Source organism: Anolis carolinensis, chromosome 1 (genome assembly GCF_035594765.1).
Source record: "Anolis carolinensis isolate JA03-04 chromosome 1, rAnoCar3.1.pri, whole genome shotgun sequence".
NCBI lineage: Eukaryota > Metazoa > Chordata > Lepidosauria > Squamata > Dactyloidae > Anolis > Anolis carolinensis.
In genome coordinates, this window is record NC_085841.1 from 39,492,365 (window position 1) to 39,513,869 (window position 21,505).

General features: G+C 39.0%; 1 protein-coding gene across 5 annotated transcripts in view; it reads left to right on the forward strand.

Annotated features, from left to right (window-relative positions):
- Positions 1-2,980: 2,980 nt before the first annotated feature.
- Positions 2,981-21,505, forward strand: part of psen2 (presenilin 2) — a 54,540-nt gene continuing 36,015 nt past the window's right edge. For all 5 annotated transcript variants that reach the window (XM_062972997.1, XM_062972979.1, XM_062972986.1 and 2 more), the window contains exons 1-8: positions 2,981-3,110; positions 11,141-11,345; positions 12,841-13,070; positions 14,970-15,111; positions 16,193-16,260; positions 17,083-17,303; positions 17,982-18,080; positions 20,259-20,336. In XM_062972997.1, coding sequence (XP_062829067.1) covers positions 11,202-11,345; positions 12,841-13,070; positions 14,970-15,111; positions 16,193-16,260; positions 17,083-17,303; positions 17,982-18,080; positions 20,259-20,336 — 982 coding nt within the window. In that variant the 5' untranslated portion in view covers positions 2,981-3,110; positions 11,141-11,201. The remainder of the gene's footprint in view (positions 3,111-11,140; positions 11,346-12,840; positions 13,071-14,969; positions 15,112-16,192; positions 16,261-17,082; positions 17,304-17,981; positions 18,081-20,258; positions 20,337-21,505) is intronic.

The following is a 21,505-nucleotide window of genomic DNA, read 5'->3' on the forward strand; positions in this document are numbered from 1 at the left end:
GTTAAAATCAATAACATTTATTAAACAACACAAAACATAGCACCCCCTGGCGATCTTACCCTCATAGAAAAATTTACACTGAAATACAGCACCGCCTGAATGCAGCATTTTTCCAAATGAAGCAGAGAGTATTTGAGTATCAGGACATCCGTAGGGATACCAAGGTGCTTGTTTATAACGCTATAGTCCTCCCAACCTTGTTATACACCTGCAAAATGTGGACCGTCTACAGATGTCACACTCAACTCCTGGGACGTTTCCATCAGCATTGCCTCCGAAAAATCCTGCAAATCTCTTGAAAAGACAGGCAGACAAATGTCAGTGTGCTGGAAGAAGCAAAGACCACTAGCATTGAAGTGATGCTCCTATGCCATCAACTCCACTGGACTGGCCACGTTGTCCGAATGGCCAATCACCATCTCCCAAAGCAGTTACTATACTCCCAAATAAAGAATGGAAAATGGAATATTGGTGGACAGGAAAAGAGATTTAAAGATGGGCTTAAAGCTAACCTTAAAAAGAGTGACATAGACACTGAGAACTGGGACGCCTTGGCCCTTGAGCATTCTAACTGGAGGTCAGCTGTGACCAGCAGTGCTTTGGAATTTGAAGAGGCACAAATGGAGGGCAAAAGGAGAAACAAGCCAAGAGGAAGGTGTGTCAAACCAACCCTGATCAAGACCGCCTTCCACCTGGAAACCAATGTCCTCACTGTGGAAAAGGTCAAAAATAGAGGTCAAAAATAGAGCTTCAAAGTTACCTACATATCCACCACCACCAGGACATCATACCTGAAAGACAACTATACTCAGACAACGTGGGATCACCTAAGTAAGTTAAATGTTCACAAACCTTGTTTCATGCACAACATTATTAAAATATTGTGGATACAATTACTACCAGGCTATGTGTATTGGGTATATATGAAACTTACATTAATTTCATGTTTCAACTTAAGTCCAAGATATCTCATTATGTACACATGAGCAAATACAGGAAGTCCAAAATCCAAAAAAAGTACAAATTTAAAAACATTTCTGGTCCCAAGCATTCCTGATAAGGGATGTCCAACCTGCCTTCATGAAATTGCAGTATGGAATGCTCCTGTTTAATCATCTGGTTCACTGACCATTAATTTAAATTAGAAAAAATACTGATTTATTTTTTTAATCACATTTTAATCTGCTCTCCAAATAGGTATTGAATGCTACAATTTAATCCAACATTTTAAGACCCAACCAGGATGATTGACAACATGAATCATAGAATGGCTGGAAATAATAACGATGTCTCTTCTAGGGTCAGATGCTTGGCATGTGATATAATAAGGCAGTAGCATGTGAATGGGCTCTCAGCCTGCAGGCTCCTTAACACATGTGTATCAGAGAATCTGTTTTCAGCAAATTCACAAGACGTCAGATATTTAAATCTTTCATGGGGTGTAAGGGAGGCGAATGGAGCAACACTACATTCATAGTGCCTTTCCAGGTTTGCGATATGTATTTATTTCCATAGTAGATAAAAGATGTTGTCAGGTATGGCAGAATGGGAAGGCAGAGCAGGGAGAAATACCCATTGTACAGATTGGCAATCTTGTGCCCAATACTGGGCTATGAAACAAATTCTGTGTTCAAATGCTGGTAAAGCAAAGAGAGTTTTAAAAACCCAATTTAATTAGTTTTCATAATCTGTGAGTCTTAAGAGAAAATCTATTATCAGTGGGCACACAGAAAATCAGGCTGCATTTTAAAATATTTCAAAGGACAATGCTTCTAAGGCCCCATCTATACATCAGTCAGTATAATGCAGTTTGACTAAATAGAACACCATTATATGAGTATACTGACTGTATAATACATTTCAAGCTGCATTACATGGCAGTGTAGATGGGAGTCTAAGACACCCTTCCACAAAGCAGCTTCCATCTTTTGTTGACACAATTCAGAATTGTGGGAGTTGAAGTCCAAAACATCTGGAGGGCCGGAGTTTGCCCATGCCTGATCTACACTGTTAATTACTGCAGTTTGATACCACTCAAACTGCCATCATTCAGTGCTATGAAATCCCGAGAGTTGTAGTTTTATAAGGTTTTTAGCCTTTTTTGCCAAAGAGTTCAGTGTCTCAAACTGCATCTCTCACAATTCCATAGAATTGAGCCACAGTAGCTAAGAGTGGGCTCAAACTGTATTCATTCTACAGTGTAGATGCACCCCATGCCACTATTCCAGAGTAATACAACAGAAGAATTCCAGACAGGAATCCATCAGGACCATCTACACACCTCCCAACAAAGGATCCCCTCAGGCAATAAACAGCCAGACCTTGAAACTGAAAGGCTAATTAAAGATAATCAGTGTGACCAATTGCAACATTCACACTTGCCTCAAACAGACAATAGTTCCTTTTCCCATCCTGGACCTTCCACAGATATATAAACCCCACTTGACTAGTTTCCAACAGACTTCAAAACCTCTGAGGATGCCTGCCATAGATGTGGGCGAAACGTCAGGAGAGAATGCTTCTGGAAAATGGCCATACAGCCCGGAAAAGTCACAGCAACTCAGTAATACAAGAGTCCCTTTGAATTCCACAACTTTGGGTGCCTCTACTGTAGTAGTAAAGTGGTTTGGCACTACTCTAATTGCCATGGCTTAATGCAATGGAACCCCACAAAACTACAAATCGCTGGACTTCACAGCATTGTGCCAAGGAAGTTAAAGTGGGTTCAAACTGCAGTGTAGATGCACTCGTAATGGCACAAGCGTGCCCACAGAGCTCCTCGCCCTGATTTTGATACCGCAACTTCCCTTCCTCCTCCGCCTGCAGCCTGGCGCTTTAAACCGACAGAGGCTCGTGAGGATCGGGTCCCTATTGGTCTTCTACGGCTGTGGCTCTCCTTTTCATTGGGAAGCCATCTCTGATTGGCAGGTGGTTGGGACAATGGCAGGGCGCGCTGGGGCGGAACCGACCTTGAGAAATAGAATGCGTCGGGACCAATGAGAGGCTCGGAACTGAGGGGATTTAACTAGAGGGGTGGGGGCGGGTGAACCAACCCGGGGAAACTCGTGCCTTGGGGTCGGCGCGGGATCAGGCTTTGGGCGGCCGGGCAGGTGAGTTTTCCTTTTCCTCCACCTTCCGTTTCGCCGCTTCTTTCTTTTCTGCTCGATCAACTTCCGGGAGCCCCACTGTTATAACGCTATTATTTCGCATGGGTTTCCACTGCAGCCGTGCTGTGGTTTGTGTGTGGATGTGTGAGGCCTGCACTGTCGAATTAATGCAGTTTGACTCCACTCTAGCTGCCATGGGATCGTGGGAGTTGTAGTTTCACAAGGTCTTGAGACTTCTTTACTGAGGAGAATTCTTATTTGCCTCACCAAACTACAAACCCCAGGACTCCATAGCATTTGAGCCATGGCTGTTCAAGTGGAATCAAATTCTATAGTGTAGATCAGTCATGGGCCAACTTAGGCCCTCCCTCCAGGTGTTTTGGACTGCAACTCCCACCATGAAAACATGCAAATGTGAGTAGATCAATAGGTATCACTCCAGCGGGAAGGTATCACTCCATTTCATGCGGTCATGCTGGCCACATGACCTTAGAGGCGTCTACGGACAACACTGGCTCTTTGGCTTAGAAATTGAGATGAGCACCAATTGAAATGAGCACCAACCAGGGAGGTAGCGCGCGCGGGGGGGGGGGGGGGGGGGGGTTAGGGGTTCTGGCTATGGCCCTGGCACCAACCCCCAGAGTCGGACACAACTAGACTTAATGTCAGGGGGAAACCTTTACGTAACCTTACATATTCTCTGTCCTTCACCACCATGTTCTCCTCCTTCCATGCCACTCCTTTTATATATCTGCCCAAAATTTCATTTCCTCTTTTGGAGGTAACTTTCCGTCTTTCTTTTTGAATCCCCTTCCAATGCATTTTCTCCATACACCATCAAAATCACTTTGTTTCCATATCCTTCTTTTGACTTTTAATTTACATGTCAGCTTGCCATTTATTGCCAATTTCCATACTTCCTTATATTACTCTTCTGCTTATATTACTCCCTTTTCCAATTCCTTGCTATAAGTAGTCCTGCTATTGTTAATAAGTTTGTTATTGCATCTTTATCCTCTTTTCAGCTGTTTATTATTATATAATGATAATAAAGTTATACTAGGACTTCTTTCAATTTTAATGTTCATTATATCCTCTATACTGCATTTTACGAATATAAATATTTTATTTTGTGATATTTTAGATGTGTTTGCGGTTGTAATCTCATGTTATTATCATTTTTATGTCTATGTCTATGAATTGTTTATTTGATATTTGGCACTTCGAAGTGCTTTATTAACTGTCGCAAGTCCTTTTGGGGAAATTGTTACTATTTATTAATATACAGTTTTAACCCTCCCCTCCCCCTGAAAATATGCAAGGTAGTAAAACCATAACTAAGAATTCAGCTGTTCAACCTTCTTCCATAATCAACAATTTTCAACTAATTATAATGAAACAGAACCAATCCTTCTGCTGAAACCACAAAATGGAGGAGGGAATGTCATATCTTGGGGAAGCCCCCACCCTCCAATGTTTTTTGGTCCAACCTAAAAACTTGGCTCTTTAACCAAGCTTTCCAATAGGTGTAGAGCCCAAAAGGTTTAAATTGTAGACCCATTGGTTTCCACTGAAAGCACTTTATATGACTGGTTGATTGCTGTTCATGTTATGTCTATAATTGCTGTAAAGTTTTATTGATGTCTATTTTAGGGTTGATTGATATTATTGTGGTATTGTTTTATGTAAATTATATTTTCCTGTGATATTGATGTATCTATTAATTGCACCATATGCATTGTTCCATTACGAGTGCTTTGTAAGCCTCCCTGAGTCCCTTTTAGGAGATAGTGGCAGGGTAGAAATAAAGTTTATTGTTATTATTATGAGGAGGGCGACTAAAATGATCAAGGATCTGGAGAACAAGCCCTATGAGGAATGACTTAAAGAGCTGGGCGTGTTTAGCTTACAGAAGAGAAGGTTGAGAGGAGACATGATGGCCATGTATAAATACGTGAGGTGAAGTCATAGGGAGGAGCGAGTGAGCATGTTTTCTGCTGCCCTGGAGACTAGGACACGGAACAACAGCTTCAAACTACAGGAAAGGAGATTCCACCTGAACATTAGGAAGAACTTCCTAACCATGAGAGCTGTTCGGCAGTGGAACTCTCTGCCCCGGAGTGTGGTGGAGGCTCCTTCTTTGGGGGCTTTTAAGCAGAGGCTGGATGGCCATCTGTTGGGGGTGCTTTGAATGCGATTTTTCTGCTTCTTGTCAGAGCGTTGGCCCACAAAATCTCTTCCAATTCTATGATTCTATATTTCTCTAAATACTTTTCCCCCCAAAATTACTTACATATTTACATTGTCACCACATATATGTTCCCGATTCTTGGCATTCTCTCCAGCAGTTTTTTGAATAGTTTTTATTTATATTTGCTATTCTTATTGGTGTTAGATATCATTTCCATATTAACTTACAGTAATTTTCTTTAACTCGTGCAGTGTTTACAGTGGACTTTGCAGAAAAGTCTTCAGATGGACTCTACAAAAAAGGAAAACCAGCCTATTTCGCAAGCTTTGCAAATGCTGATTTATAATCAGTAAATGTATGCTTTTTATATCTGTTTATATACCTGGGGTCACATAAACAATTATTGGGCTGAAAAGGGTCAAGAGTGGAAAAAGTTCAGATCTAGCCTTCTGGATCCCAATGTGGGCACACACCCCACAGGATGGCAATTCGAGAATGAGTGATTAATCATCTTTTTTTTTTTTTTTGCATCTCATATGGTTCTAGGAGCCTTGTATAGGGTATATAAATATATATTGTGACATATAAATATTTATAGTTAAAATCAGAATGAGCAGAATGGTTAGCTGGTGCCAATGGAGAGGGAGCCCGCTAACAGACAGGAAGGAGTGGAGAGAGCATAGCATTAAGGAGAGGGTGAAGGAGCCCAGAAAAGGGAGACCACTTTCATGCCAAACACCAACCTCTTCTCAGTGTCCTTTTAACATTGCAAGCTATAGAAAGTATATAAAAATGACTTTTTCTTCTGCATTTGAATGTAGCAGGAAATCTGTGAAAAAAAATTCTAAGCACAATGACTATTTCGATAGGTAAGTCAATATTTTGTACGATAATAATAAAAAAATAAAATAAAAATAAAAAAATAATAAAAAGATTATCAGCCACAATAAAATTAATATCACATGACAGGATATTCTTGCATATTCTCGCCAAATACAGTACATGCAATGAAGTTGGACACTTAAGTTACTCCCATTCGTACTTTAACTGTCCTTTAGTTCTGTTATATTTTCTCTTTCATGGATGCCATGTTCTTTGGAAGCTTGTTTAGACCAAGTTAGTGGGCTTTCAGGCTTCTTCTACATGAAAAGCAGTTCGTTTTTAGAATAATAAGAACTATATGTCACAGTGGTTCTGGAAAGGGGAGATCCAGATTCTGATAGCCTCTCGGAGTTGCGCACTTTGGTTGGATAACTTCAGAGGTTGCCTGTTTGGCTGGTTGAAGCGCTATCACAAACCGGGCACAGCATGAGACGGCCTAGCTCTGACGAAGGATTCCCAAGTGGAGGAGGGAAAAATTGTTCCCTTCCTGGGTTTAGAGGGGAGCATGGCTAAAGTGGTGGCACTTCTCCCATTGAAAGCATCGAGGCTGCTTGGACTGACATTGAGCCAGGTTTGAATGAATCAGTGTGGCTCATAATTGTAAACTACATGGAAGAGTGCCAGTCCCTTTGTGCCTTGTTGTGGGCTAAACATGACCTTAATTGGCATCTGTGCCACAATATTCACCTGTGCTATAGGTAGCATGCCTGCAGAAAAATTTCTTCCACTCTGTTTCTCAAAACTGAAGACAATGGAGTAGTTTATCCAGAAAGCTGAAGTCAGTTTGGAAAAAGATCAATGCCAAAAAATGTGTTCCTCTTTTACCTCTGTCAAAAAGGTATTATTTCAGAGTTTTATATAGTTTGTCCCTTTAGTAGAATCTTATTTGGAGACCAAAAGGAAATATATGTGGAGCTTGTTTCCAAAAGGCATTAAATCAATCTGAACAAATTTTACAGCAATTGAAGAAAGCATATAGAGGATTCTTTTGCTACAAAATGCAATTATCCAAGTGATTTGATACTTTTGGATAGTTTTTATTTGTACAAAATATTCTTCTCCTAGCCAACATCTATAGCTCATTTTTTAAAATTTCTTTTGGCAACAAACTCTACATATCTGTTCCTATAGGAAGCAAAGCTTTTGTACAAACAGATTAAACATCCTGACTCTTCTGTAGACACTCCTTTTTGCATATAATCAGAAATATTATATTATATTATAATCGGTCCCAGTAGTTTGGAAGAGAATGTAGTATTGTGGACTTAAATCTTGGGACTTCTGAAGTTGTCCATATTTAACTGGAATAAGCCCTACTGTGCATTGTAGGATTCACTGTGCTTCATAGTACGCACATATACAACAGGAAAGTATTTCTCAACTGTGGATTTTGATTGCTTCTTCTTAACTTTAGGAGTGCATTTTAATATAGAGTATTGCACTTTTAACTATGGTCTTTCTATATCAGAGTTGAGAAGGTGTGTCATTAAGGCTGCGTGCAGTTCCTATTGCCCCTCACTTCATTTTTGCACTGTATTTCCCCTAAGAAATCCGGGAGACAGACATGTTTGGCTTTGAGATCACTTCTGGTTGGAGAAAAAGGCTTGTCCTGGGTCTAAAATAGTCCAGAGAAGCCAAAAATGTTGTGAAATTTCCCCTGTGACTTGTAGGAGGATATTAGGGAGCAAAATCAAATATGATGGTGGGGTTGGTAGAAGCTTAGACCCCTGGGTGGGTAGTCTCTTGAGGTTAGCAATGTGGCCCCCTAATAGTTCCCCGTTGCTGTTCCACATTCACCGCTGATGCCACACTTACTCTAAAAGTCAAGTCCATAATCTTTATCACTGTTAGGGTTGTCATTTTCTTTCATGTTTGAAAGGAATGAGTGTTGCCTTTTAAAGAACAGCTCTTGGTCTTGAGGTTAATAAAAATGGGACGTCTTCAAAGAAAGTAGCAGTCATTATTTGCAGATGTTTCCTTTTATAGAGGAGCTGGAATATTTTCTTTTGGCTTCTGTTTCCTCTGAAGTAGTTATTTACTTTGCTATGCTGACCTTTTGATGGAAGAACAGCCTTACTCTTTACAAACCAATAAATATATTGCTGTCCTTCCTACAGCTGTGTTCTCTACCTTCCAGGAATGGTGGGCAGAGCTACTTACAGTAACAACAACATAGGTTTTATCTGGCAGAGCTGGAATGGTGGCAAAGTGAAATGTAAGATTGCGTTCTTGGAACAAAGCCCACAAGCTGCTGTATCTCATAATCCATACAGTGGGATAGCCTGCATTTAGCAGTCCAGTTCTGTGCCTGAGTCACCACTGATTGGGACTTGTGTTGTTGTTTTCCTCCTAGTCAGTTCTGGTATATCGTAATCCTAAAACTGTTTTCTAGTCAAGATTTGTTTTGAGAGGTTGTCCTTGTTTTCCTCTGAGGTTGAGAAAGTGTCGCGCATTGGATTTCCATGGTTGAGCAGGGTTCAAACCCTGATCTCTACCATTGTTGTCCAGTGGTCAAACCACTGTGTACAGTGGTTCTTGGGATACTTTTTTTTTAAAGCCACACAAACTTGTAGTATCTATCCCTTCCTTCCAGAAAGTAGGAATTGTACTTTGATGATGTTTGGGAACCTCTTTCCTTCCATGTCCTTTATTCTACAGAAATCTGTTCTTGGCTTCAGCTGAGATGGGCTTTTTTCATTATAGCCTCCAGAATTCCTCTATAAGTTCATTAGTGGTGGTTTATGCAAGCTGGAATACTCTGGAAGTCATAATCTAAGGAGACGCATCTCTTCTAAATAGAGCTAGATGTAATGATAAACTGAGTTTATAGTGGTACAAGATTGCATAGCTCCTTCTGTGCTTCTGTGTGCTTGCCATGTACATGGGCATATGTGCGGACATTTGAGACAGAACAGCCACTGAGTCCTTAAGATGATCCAGAAAGCCTGTAATGACTTTTGCATCCCAAGAGCCAGATGGTGCTGAGGATGACATGAAAATGGAATGAGAACCACAGGTTCCCCACGGATTATATTAAAATAAAAGTAATTATTTCAGTTTACCTGATCTTGATTATAGTAATGCGAGATAAGGCAAAGAGCTTGGAGAAGAATTCAGGTCTCCAAACCCTCAGTAGGATTCTAACCTCAGAGGCCATGTTAAAAATAAATTAGATTGAACAAAATCTGTAGCAAGAAACATCCAGAACTTTTCAAGTTCTAACACAAATGATTTCTCTGTGCATCCATTCTGGGAGGATTATGTCCCAAAATGTATACAGAATTGTTTCAGAAAAAGTGATAAAACGTTTTGTCTACTATCCGCTGGTATTTAGTTGTGCGCACAAATATATTATATGGGTACCAATGTTCACAGATGATCAAGTTCCATTATACAATGGCATAGTAAATATGGTGCCTCTTATATAATATGGCAAAACCACCGTTTGCTGTTTTGAATTTTTTAAACACTTTAAAACTATGGATAGTTGACATTGTGGATGCAGGCTCCATGAGTATAAAGGACTCACTGTACTAATCTATTTGGAGAATTAGATTTCTTTCTTTCTTTAAATATTTATATTCCACTTCTGTGGGATCTCAGGGCATATGTCAATTATCAATCACTTCCAGATTAATAACCACAAATGATTGAAATGAAAGCAAAGCATATTAAAATTAAAGCAAGTTTTGAAGCTACAAGATGTACATGGAATCTTTGAAGTAAATGAGTTGTCAAAAGAGTTAATAAAATGCTTTAGCGAATTGATGACATGCTAAGAACAGTAATTTGTAGCTTCCTGTTGTTTGTCTTCTCCCACCTCATTATCGTACTCAGTGGAGCTCAGTGCATCAGCTTAGCATCACACTTCCTTCAGGAAATCAAACGGGGAAGCAAGTTTTTATAATGGAGAAGCCTTAGAGGCACTACTTGTAGTTCAAAGGATTTGCAGAAATGTTCTCTGAACATTTTGCTTATTTCATAATAAGCAGTGAAATGGAATCGAAAGACCTCACTGTGCTGGGTGAAGGTTAATGGAAGATGTAGTCCAATGCAAATCTGGCACTGGGTTGAAGAAGGCTTTCTTACAACTTTGTCTTTAGAATAATTGGAAACTGGGTTTTTTGTAAGTTTAATTGAGATATGGGGCACCCATACATTGAACACCATTAAATGATGTGACTTCTGGACTCAGTGTAGCATAGAGCCACTCCGGAGGATCTAGGAATTCCTGTAGAGGAATCTTCTCCAGGAATTCTCTAGGTCCTTCAGGGTGCCTTTGTGATAACTCCCAATGCGTGCATACAAAAACTTAGCAGAATAATAATAATAACAACAACAACTTTATATCCTGCCACCATCTCCCTGCGGGGACTTGGGGCGGCTTACAACGAGAATATGACAACATAGCATACTATACACACAATCCAATAAAACAATGAAATTTAAAAACAATGCAATGCAAGATAAAAACAACATAATAGTTACTTTAAAAACTGGAAACATCAAATAGATTCCTAGAGAGAGGATTTTTGCCTTGGACACAGGTAATTGGAACCATGGATATAGGTACTATCATTATTGTGCCTTAATCACTATGTTGCATATTTAAGAATGACAGAAAAGTCATCCAGTGGAGAGATTAATTTCTGTCTACCTAGCTGGTGTCTCTTTTGTACTGTTTTACCCAGACAAACCATATTCTTCTGACTCAAGTTTTTTTGGATTAACTTTGCAAAAGCAAACAATTGAAAATGTTACCTCCAAAGTAACAAATTCTAATTTTTACATGGCATGGCTTCAGCTCAGTGTGAATTCCATCTGATCACAAAAACGGTTGCAGAGCTAAGTCCAACATTTGTAAGATATGGTCACCTCCCATTGCAGGTTCTGACAGCTGAAAACCTGGTGTTGCGAGGTCTTATTGTTGTATTTTTTATCATCTCTTGTTCTTCTTTAGGTTTTTAAAGGTTTGTGAATCTGTAATACAACACCACAAGGTTCTCAGTGAAGAGGGAAGTATGATCACCTTCATGAACAACTCTGACAGCGAAGAGGAATCCTGCAATGAAAGAACATCCCTGATGTCAGCGGAGAGCCCCCTCCTGCCTCCTTACCATGATGTCTCGCAAGCCCCTGCAGCAACTGAAACTCAGACACATAGGGTGAGTATATTCTGTTGCTGAAAAGAAATAGCTATCTTATATAATGCTGGGATCAATCTGTAGCAGAAGTAAGGAATCTTTGCATCCTTCCGTGGACTATTATCATTCAGTCACTTACAATTAGCCACACTGGTTGGGGCTTCTGGGATGGCCACAACATCTGGATAACCTATGGTTCCCTAGTCCTGTTCAATAGAATATGTATTTTCCTACTGCTCCTTTTTTTTTTTTGCTTTCTACTTCAAAGGATGTGACTCCTGTTCAGAAGAACTAGGTTTTTTTTCCTGTGTCAGGAGCCACATGAGAAACTGCAAGTCATTTCTGGTGTGAGAGAATTGGCCGTTTGCCAAGAAAACAAAGTGTTTCAAAAACCAATCCCTTTTCTTTGGCCCGATCGCCATAAGCAAAGGCACTGGGGGCAGGACTAGCAAAGTTAATGGGTGGGAGACTCAAAACACAGCATTCTTAGAAATGTAGTTTGGGAAGGCGAGGCAGGAAATGCAAAAGGCCCTGCCCTAAAATACATTTCCCAGAATGCAGTGCTCAGCATCTGAAAGCCCAAATGGCACCAGCCATTTAGAGTCAGTCTAATAAAAAAAATTGAATCTGCAAAGAGGACTAAAGTAAGTAATAGTATAAATGTGTGCTAAGTTGAAGTTATGTGGTTGCGTGTCATAAAGACAGATATACGTTCAAGGGAATTGCTGTTGTCGCTTTTTGTCTAAAATTTTTAAAATCCCCAAAAATCTGTAGATGTGTGAATTTTTCTGAAACTTCTAGGGATTGATGCCCTTATTATCTTGTGCATTGTAAATAAAATTCAAGTAGATAGCTCTTGTAGGTTTTTTTTTCAAGTTGTTTATAAAAACTTTGAAGATTTTCCAAAAATCAGTGGATAAGTGAAACGTTCTGAAATTTGGTGGGCTAACAGTGGTAAATGTGTTCTACCATTGTAGCAAGTTTCACCCCAATAGCTTTAGAAATGAGGGAGATAGGAGCCCCTGAAATTTCCCCACAATTACTATAACAAAATAGTAATGAAATTTCATTACTCTCATTATAGTAACAAAATTTTCACTACATATACTTTAGTAATACTTTGTAATGACTTTTGAATAATTTTTATGGATTGCACATCCCTAGTATTTATACCCCATTTTTTCCCTGACAAAGAAGACTCAAAGAAGTTCATCTGTTGCTGTTCCACTCTTTTCCACTCCTTTCTGATATCCTTTTTTTTTGTTTATTTCTCAACTTGTAGATATCTGAATTGTCTTAATTTTTGGCAAAGGGAAGAGCTGTACAAGCAGAATTTTTGGAAGTTATGTAGCTGGACCACGACTCCCAGAATCTCCAGATTTATTGTAGTCCAAAATATCAAGTTTTGTAATTATAAAACGAATTTGAAGGCACTGTAATTTATGTGACAAATCAAGAAGAGTGGATTTGCTGAAGGTCTTCTGACAATTAACCCTACTTTATGATTTTATTGTAGAAAAGACGTACAGGAAGCAGTGGTTCTAACAAAACTGCTGATGGAAATGTGCCTGAATCAGATGGTGCAACAAGAGGATCTGTTGCTCTGGACAATGTGGAGGAAGAACTGACCCTAAAATATGGAGCGAAACATGTGATCATGCTCTTTGTGCCTGTTACGCTATGTATGGTTGTGGTAGTTGCCACCATAAAATCAGTACGGTTCTATACAGAGAAGAACGGGCAACTGTAAGTCCTGCTTGATTATTCCTAACCCATTTTATTGTACAAGCTGTGGTCTTTAGCTTAGGGTTTCATCCAGACCAACACTATTTCTCTGAAATTCATCTCACTGTAATCCCACATTGTTCCATTCTTGTTGTGGTTGTTGTTATCCTGCTTTATTTCTCATAAAGAGACCCAGAGTGGCTAACAATAAAAGCAATAAAATATAAACAGATTAAAACCTTCAAAAATATATAGAATAAGCATTAGTAAAAACAAACAGCTAAAAACTTTAAAATAAATTAAAAACCTATTCACCTAGCTAGCCTAACTCTTTCCAGCACCACCTCTGCAGCTCAATCTTAAAAATGTTCATCTATCAGTCTATGTACTGGATACAGTGTACTGCAGTCAAGATCTTGAGATGGGTCTTGAGAAAGTTGTGACACTTGTTACTGAAAATTATCAGATTAAATAAGAATGTGAAAATGTTTTAAACGAATACAGTGGCTCCAGCCATTAATAAGTTGATGGCTAGGAAATCAACTAGAAGATGCTCTGACCAAATGCACAAACGTTGGTCTGAGCATTGTTGGTTGATTTCCTAGATAATTTATTTTATGGTTCTAATGGGAAAAGGTGGACATGAGAGAAGCCTCCCACAGGATGATAAAACATCTGGGCGTCCCCTGGGCAATGTCCTTGCAGATGGCCAATTCTCTCACACTAGAAGTGACTTGCAGTCTCTCAAGTTGCTTCTGACACAAAAAAGGGGGAAAGGGAATGTACATTGTGCTAAAAAGAAGAGGTTTTTTGTTGTTGCAAAAAAATAGGAAATACAAAAAATGCCAGAATACAGTATGTCCCATCTTGGAGATAATCAGGTCATTTTAAAAATCACTACTTTTTTTTCTATGGTGGTGGTTAAATCAGTTGGTTTTCAATTTGTGGATAATGGTATTATGTCTACTGGTCCTGTCAGAACACAGTATTGTCACAGACTCAGAAAGAGGTATCTTGGGGTGAATTTTAAAATATTCCCCACTGTCAACATCTGTCACCATTGTGGCAAAGTGTAGATAAAGACGTAGTTCTTTATAAAATCAAGGAGGGCATGAAGTAGACACAGCAGCAAGTGATATGAAGAGGTCATGGGATTCCTTGTCTGAGGTGGCTTTAATGAGTAAAGAGAATGTAAAATGCAAAGCCCAACAGATTTTGACAATTGAGACAGAAGGTCCAAGTTCTATTCAGTTTCTTGTAGTTACGAACTTAAGAGTTATATCCAGTGTTGTACAGGTAGACTTTTAGCTTCCATGATAGAACTTTCCTTTTTGTGTTGTCTAAGGCTTTCATGGCCAGGATCACAGGGTTGTTGTATGTTTTCCGGGCTGTATGGCCATGTTCCAGAAGTATTCTCTCTTGACATTTCGCCCACATCTATGGCAGGCATCCTCAGGGGTTGTGAGGTGAAACATCAGGAGAGAATATCTCTGGAACATGACCATACAGCCCGGGAAACATACAACAACCCCAACTTTCCTTTTTGCTTCTTTGCCCTCAGAGTTGCTTTGGGGGCTCTCTTATCTCTCCAAAGTAGCTGTGGAAATACCGTAGATAGGTGCATCTTGTATAATGAACTACAGGGGAGAAGGGAATCTGCTGACATTGTGTGGGTGGATTCCTCCACAGTCAATCTCTTGTTCTTTGTGATCCTGCAGAATCTATCCCTTGAGGTAGGTCACCTCAAACCCCTTAGTGCTAGGATTAGTTCAATAGCTGGAAGAAGAATATTATTACCTTTTATTTGGTTTGGGGTCATGTATTTTGTCCAGGGCAAAATTTGAAAGTCCAGATGTCTTTTGATGGTTAGTGGGCTTGTGTAATCTGAGTTTATACAGGATTGTTGTGGTTTTCTTGCAGGATTTATACCCCATTTAGTGAAGACACACCTTATGTTGGCCAGCGTCTCTTGAGCTCTGTGCTGAACACCCTCATCATGATCAGTGTCATACTAGTAATGACAATTTTCTTGGTTGTGTTATATAAATACCGCTGCTACAAGGTAAGGCTGGTGAATAGATTGACAAGAACTCTCTAATAATATGAATAATATTATTATATAATAATATAAATTACTTAGTCATAACTGCATTTCATTGTGCTTACTCTCAACATTTTTGAAGACAAGCAAAATATCTAAGTAGTCCTCAGAATGGGTCTTCACAATTTGTCTTATTTACCTGTGACCAGGTAAAATAGTACTTCTGATACTGCTTCAGCTAGCTAGTTCATGTGTTCTAAGTGGCTCAGATATGTTTCAAGAAGTCAGGCTTATAACCAGAGCAGCGTACAGGGAGCATACCACTCCTCTGTTGCGTCAGCTCCACTGGCTGCCAATATTCTACTGAGCCTAATTCAAAGTGTACCATGGACTATTAAAAACAAATAAATGGATCCTAAAGCAAATCAGGCCCAAACTAACTCTAGAAGCCAAGATGACTATACTGAGACTGTTATACTTTGGCCATATCATGAAACAAGATGATTCACTAGAAAAATATAATATTTGATAAGGTGGAGGCAGTAGGTAAATAGAAAGACTGCACTCCAGGTGGATAAACTCACCATGTTATCCTCCGCCTGCTCCACCGTTGAGGTCTTAGGGTCTTCGGATTGTTCTTGGTCTGGATCCTCCCCTGTGGCCACTCCTGGGAGTGCATGACTCCAGTGGTTGTGCCCTCAGGTTCATTGGAACATGCAAGCCCCTTCACCATGTCAAGGTGACAATCTATCGAAGAAGTAGTTGGAGAAGGCTGAGGTTGTGGAGATGGGACTCTTTTCTGGTGTTTTTAGATTATTATGCTGATCACAGCTGGTGGGAGCTACTGTTCACACAATCACTACAACAGATTAAAGGCCAGATAACGATGAGACCCTTTGGTAGTAGGAGAAAGCACTAAAGCATTAAGAGAGAAGCAGCAGGCTTCTCAAGCCTGAAAAGGCATCTTGTTCTTTTGTCTTCCTAAGTAAGGAGCTGACTGAAGAGAGGACTGGAAAAAAGATCCAGTCAAAACCAGTAATCTGTATTGTATCTAAATGAGCAGCACTTTCCCCTGTCTCAGTGTATTGCCTTTCATTTGCAGTTCATTCATGGTTGGCTGATTCTCTCATCTCTGATGCTTCTGTTCCTCTTCACCTACATCTATCTAGGGTAAGTGTAAGTGAAAATTGTTGATAATGAAGAGCAATTTCTGCCTTTGCCTTGTGCTCTGAACTAGTTTAGAGTAGACTGTCAAAGATTACTAACCTGAAATATTTGTATTGTTTGGGCTACAAATGTTGTACAGAAATAGGTGGTTGAATAAATTAGAGAACCTCGAGAACTTCAGCTTTCCTTCTCCATGCCTGGTTGAAGTGACAGCAGCTAAACAAATTACAGAACTTTGCATATCATGTTGTCCAAACTTGGACATTTTCTTATTTCTTTCAACAAACCTAGAACCAAAGTTGGATTCTTTCTCTTTTTTGAGGTGAGAGAAACAAACAGTGCCTGTGTTCAGTCACCATGATAATTGGCGAGTGAGGTGCAATCATTTGTTCATCAGATCCTACTGGAAATGAAACAGTAAGGTTCCAGGTGATAACACATTGCTCATAACTAATAAAGCAGAATTCCTCTTGTTTCCTGGCTTATTGTGTCATGCAGCTTAAAGCAGAGTTCCTGACTTATGGTGCCATGCAGCTATATCCAAAGAGCTTCGCACATTGGCAATAACTGAGGAGAATAATACCTTTTGTTGTAGAATAATACTTTTTGTTCAACTATTTGTTCTGCCCTTCATCAAAATAAAGCAACTGATGTTCTCAGATGTGAAATGTGCTTCTGCAGTGAATGGAGACCCCATGCCTTTTTCCAACCCCCGAAATCCACCTACCTCTTAGCAGTGGGTTGTGAATGTTTTTACTTCTGATTGCAGTTATTTAATGTCTGTTTCTAACTAACTACCCTTTGGGGTTTGTGTTTTTTATGCAGTGAAGTGCTAAAGACCTACAATGTGGCAATGGATTACCCAACCCTGTTCTTTGTTATTTGGAATTTTGGAGCTGTTGGGATGATATGCATCCATTGGAAGGGACCCCTGCAACTCCAGCAAGCTTATCTCATCATGATCAGTGCCTTGATGGCTTTGGTTTTCATCAAATACCTGCCTGAGTGGTCAGCCTGGGTCATTCTGGGAGGCATTTCCATTTATGGTATGTCCTCAGTGGGATAAAGTTTTTTGAGCTATCTTTTTTCTCATTACAGGTCTTTAAGGAAAAGATGGTGCATATCAGCTAGCCTAGAAGGGTCTTGGCCCTAGTATTATTCCACACAGTTTGCTGATTGATTTCCTATTTACAAAGAATTTGCACTATGCATGGAAATAGTTACTTTTTGTGTTCTACTTCATTGTGCCATTTTCTGCTGTTGTGGCTGTGTTCAGACAGTAATAATTAATCATAATTTGTCTTCTGTTGCAAGTGTCCATAAAAGATTAGAACGTTCTTCAGTTTTTTAGTTAATGATGGTTTCTCATGCTTGAACAAATTAGCTAATCCAAACTATGTTTAATCTTATCTAAATTTTGTTTGAAACAGACCATCTTTTTTTGTTTTCATCTGGCATCAGTCCATCATAGTTAATCAAAAGGAGGGGGGGTTAGAATCGTTTTTTCTCATCCTGATAAAAAAATTAAAGTATAAAATTATACTCTCAAGATTATAAAATTATACTCTTGTGATATCTTCATGTCACCATGAGGTGCATTTGATGAAGCAATAATGCCAACTATCAGAGCCTTTTTAAGAAACAGATAGAAAGAGTATTAAAGTATTGAAGACAAAATATTCATGAAGTGTTTTATTATCAGATCGCTACTTTTCTCTTTACAGATCTGGTAGCAGTTTTATGCCCCAAGGGACCACTCCGAATGTTGGTAGAGACAGCACAAGAGAGAAACGAACCCATATTCCCTGCACTTATTTATTCCTGTGAGTAAGAGAGTCTGTATTTGAGTGTGTGTGTGTGTGTGTGTGTGGGGGGGGGGGGGGATATTGAAGAGACTAGGGTCAAGATAGAAGTGGAAAATTACTAGCCAAAGCTAGTTGAGATGAGGGGAGAGGGGAGATGCAGGAGGGGGAATCGGCTGCTGAGGAAAAGCAGGTGCAGAAACACTGATAAAAGCTTGTGCCAAGAAGGGAAAAAATGGAAAAGATAGAGATGAGGCATGAATCAGAGAAAATAGCCTGAAAATAACCTTTGTGCATGACCATAAAACGGAGCTGTGTCTTGTTCTTGTGTGGCATTTTTTTCCCCCTTTTTGTTCACCCAGCAGGGTGGTTTGATCAAATAAAAACCTGGGTTTTTTGGGACATTTTTTATTGTGGGATACACACACACATACGATCTTGATATTCCACAATCAAAATACCAGTATTTTTCTCCAATCCCACCACCTCCCCATTCTCACCCATGAACTTATCCTTACATAGTACGGGGGTAGAGAAATACTATTGAATATTTATACCTAAGTATAATTAAGCATGTAAATGTCCCCCTCTTTCTTTCTCCCTCCCACCCTCTCTCCCTCCCTCTTTCCTTTGGGAACAGTTTACTACTCTTACTATGCTTATTATAGTTGTTCAATCATGAGGATAATCTTAATTAATTCCTTATATTTATCTTTCCCCTTTATTCTGGAAATGAGGCCCTTCTATTTTGAACAATCTCCTTGCTTCCAGTGTTTGATTGGATAAAGAGACCCTGGAGGTTTTTGGGCCCTTTGAGAATAGAGGGACATGGCAGCATGCCCCAACAGTATAAGAACTATTATTAAATCAGAATTAGATCATGGGGGAAATGTGTTTTCCAGATGAAAGAAGTCTTTACTGTGTGTTCTATAGATACAGAATGTGGTAGCCGTCCAGTCAAAAAAAAAAAGGCTGCTAAGTTAGGCTTGAAAGTAGTGTGAATACCATATGAAGACCAAGTACCTTTCATATATAATCATAATCCCAAGGCATTGTTCCCCACTTGCCTAGTAGGTCTTCCAATAGAGAAACTAAAAAGGGCCAGGTGCAGAAGAAAAACCCTACATTGTCCAAGAGTTCACCATTGATGCCTAAGAAGATGCCACAAGGAAAGGTTACCAGGCTGCCAACAACATTTTAACAGAGCTAGATTATCCTATTAAACTAGAAGCTGACTTGTGTGTCTCAGAAGATAAGCAGACCTGTGCAGTGAACCGGTTCAGTTTCTGCACTGCCATCTGGTCTGTATTAGCTAGTTTTCATTTGAAGAACCTGAAAAGAATAGTGAGCGACTTGAAGAATGATTAAATAAGGCCAGTTTTCAACATTCAGAGCCTAAGACAGATACCCTTTCAGTTTGACATTGCTGTGTCCCCTAAGGCTGCCATGTGCCTTGATTTTCCAACTGACATGTTCATCGGATAAGAGGTATTCTATCTGATCTGGCTCTCCCAGGGAAGCAGCATGACTTCTCTTTTATCTTTTTAAAAAGAGTTATGTGCAAACATAATTTACTGCCTTCAAATGAGTTGTTGCTGTGGCTGTTTAAAGAAGGAAGAAACGTAAATCCCATTTATAGTAGACTCTCAATTAATTGAAATGCAAGCAACTGGAACTCGCAAGCAACCGGCAAAACAAGGTTCTTTAAAAAATCAAATATTTGAAATAAAAATGAAAATAATTTTTAGCAAATTGTTACATTAAGTTTAGGTTTATTTGCTTTTAATTGCTATATTTCAATATTAATAACAACTCAATACAGAGTTTGTGGTATGGTATAGTATGGGATATAGTGTTATTTAGGTCTAGAAATGAGAAACTGTATTTATCTGGCATCTATCAATCCCGATGGTAGCTGACTAACTGAAAGTCTACTATATAAGACTGGGAAAATATCCTGCCTTTGTATGTTTCTATTTAGAATAATTCGTAAACTTATTAGTGAAAATATTACTGTGTATACTAACATGTCAGCCTTATATTGTGAGTATATACTGGTATTTTGCACATTTCCTATTCTTAAAGAACAAAAATATGTGTATGTTTATAGTCTAACTGTTTTGATTATGCTTTCTGAGCTAGTCTAATAGTTTCAGCAGCTTTTTTCCTAAATAACGTATTTTACTCTGCCCCTTATAGCTGCTATGATATGGACTGTAGGAATGGCAAAACCAGACAGTGGGCGAAGAGGATCTTCTGAAGAAACATGGGATCTAGGTGACTTATGCATTTGATGCTGAAAAATCCATTTAGCTAAGCAATGTATTGTGTGCTGTGAAGACTAAGCCAGTGCCAGTTTCTCTATAACAGTTCTTCTGATCTTCCTGGGAATAGATTGACTTAGTCAATGCAGTATTTGTTTTTTCTCCCCCCCCCCCCCCCGCCCCCCAAAAAATCCTCTTTAGCACTGAGTTCTCCAGATGAAATCTTGCTTTGAGCTCTATCCACTCTGTAGAATAGATTCCCTAAGAAACCAGATAAATATTTTGACACATCCTAGAGATAAGAGTGTGGTAGTCACACTGAGATCAAACCAGGATGGAACAGGATTAGGCAATTATGGAGAGTTATCATAGGAGTTTGGGACCATCTAGTTCAACTCCTTATATGGTGCGTAACTTATTATGCAGGTTGTAGCTGCAACATCTCTGACTGAAGGGATTCATACTTTTTACAAAACCCAAAAGGCTTTTTAAGGAAATGTTTGTTCTACTTCCTACTTTACTATTTAAATGTGGTTTTGTTAGGCATTAAGTTCCAAGAAAAGTATCTTCTAACAGATAATTTTGTTATTTACATTAATAAGTAAAACTATTTATGCCTGAATCATGACATCATCAGGATAATAATAATAATAATAATAATAATAATAATAATAATAATAATAATAATAATAATAAAACAACTTTATTTATATACCGCCCTATCTCCCGGATGGGACTCAGGGCGGTTCCAATCATAAAAGCAACACAAACATTACATAGCAACATAATAACACATGATTAAGCAAAGTAAAATAATACAGTTATAGCAATAAATAACACTTACATGACCTGATCAAGGGGACGGAAGGGACTCTTTTTCTCATCTGGCCATGGCTATATGTGCAGGTCAGATAGGGCTTCTCGATAGCTGCTCCCAGACTCTGAATTTCCTTCCTAAAGAGGCTAGAATGTCCCCCTCGTTACTGTCCTTCCATGAGCAGAGAATCCTGTTTTTTTATTTTACAAGGCTTTAATGATGTACAATTTTAAAGGATATGTTAAAGGTGCTGTATTGTTTTAAACATAATTGTTTTAACAGCTTTTAATCTTTTTAATTGCAGAAAATACTGTTTTTAGCATGAAATTGAAATTTTAAATGTTTTTATGTGTTGTCCTCTTTTT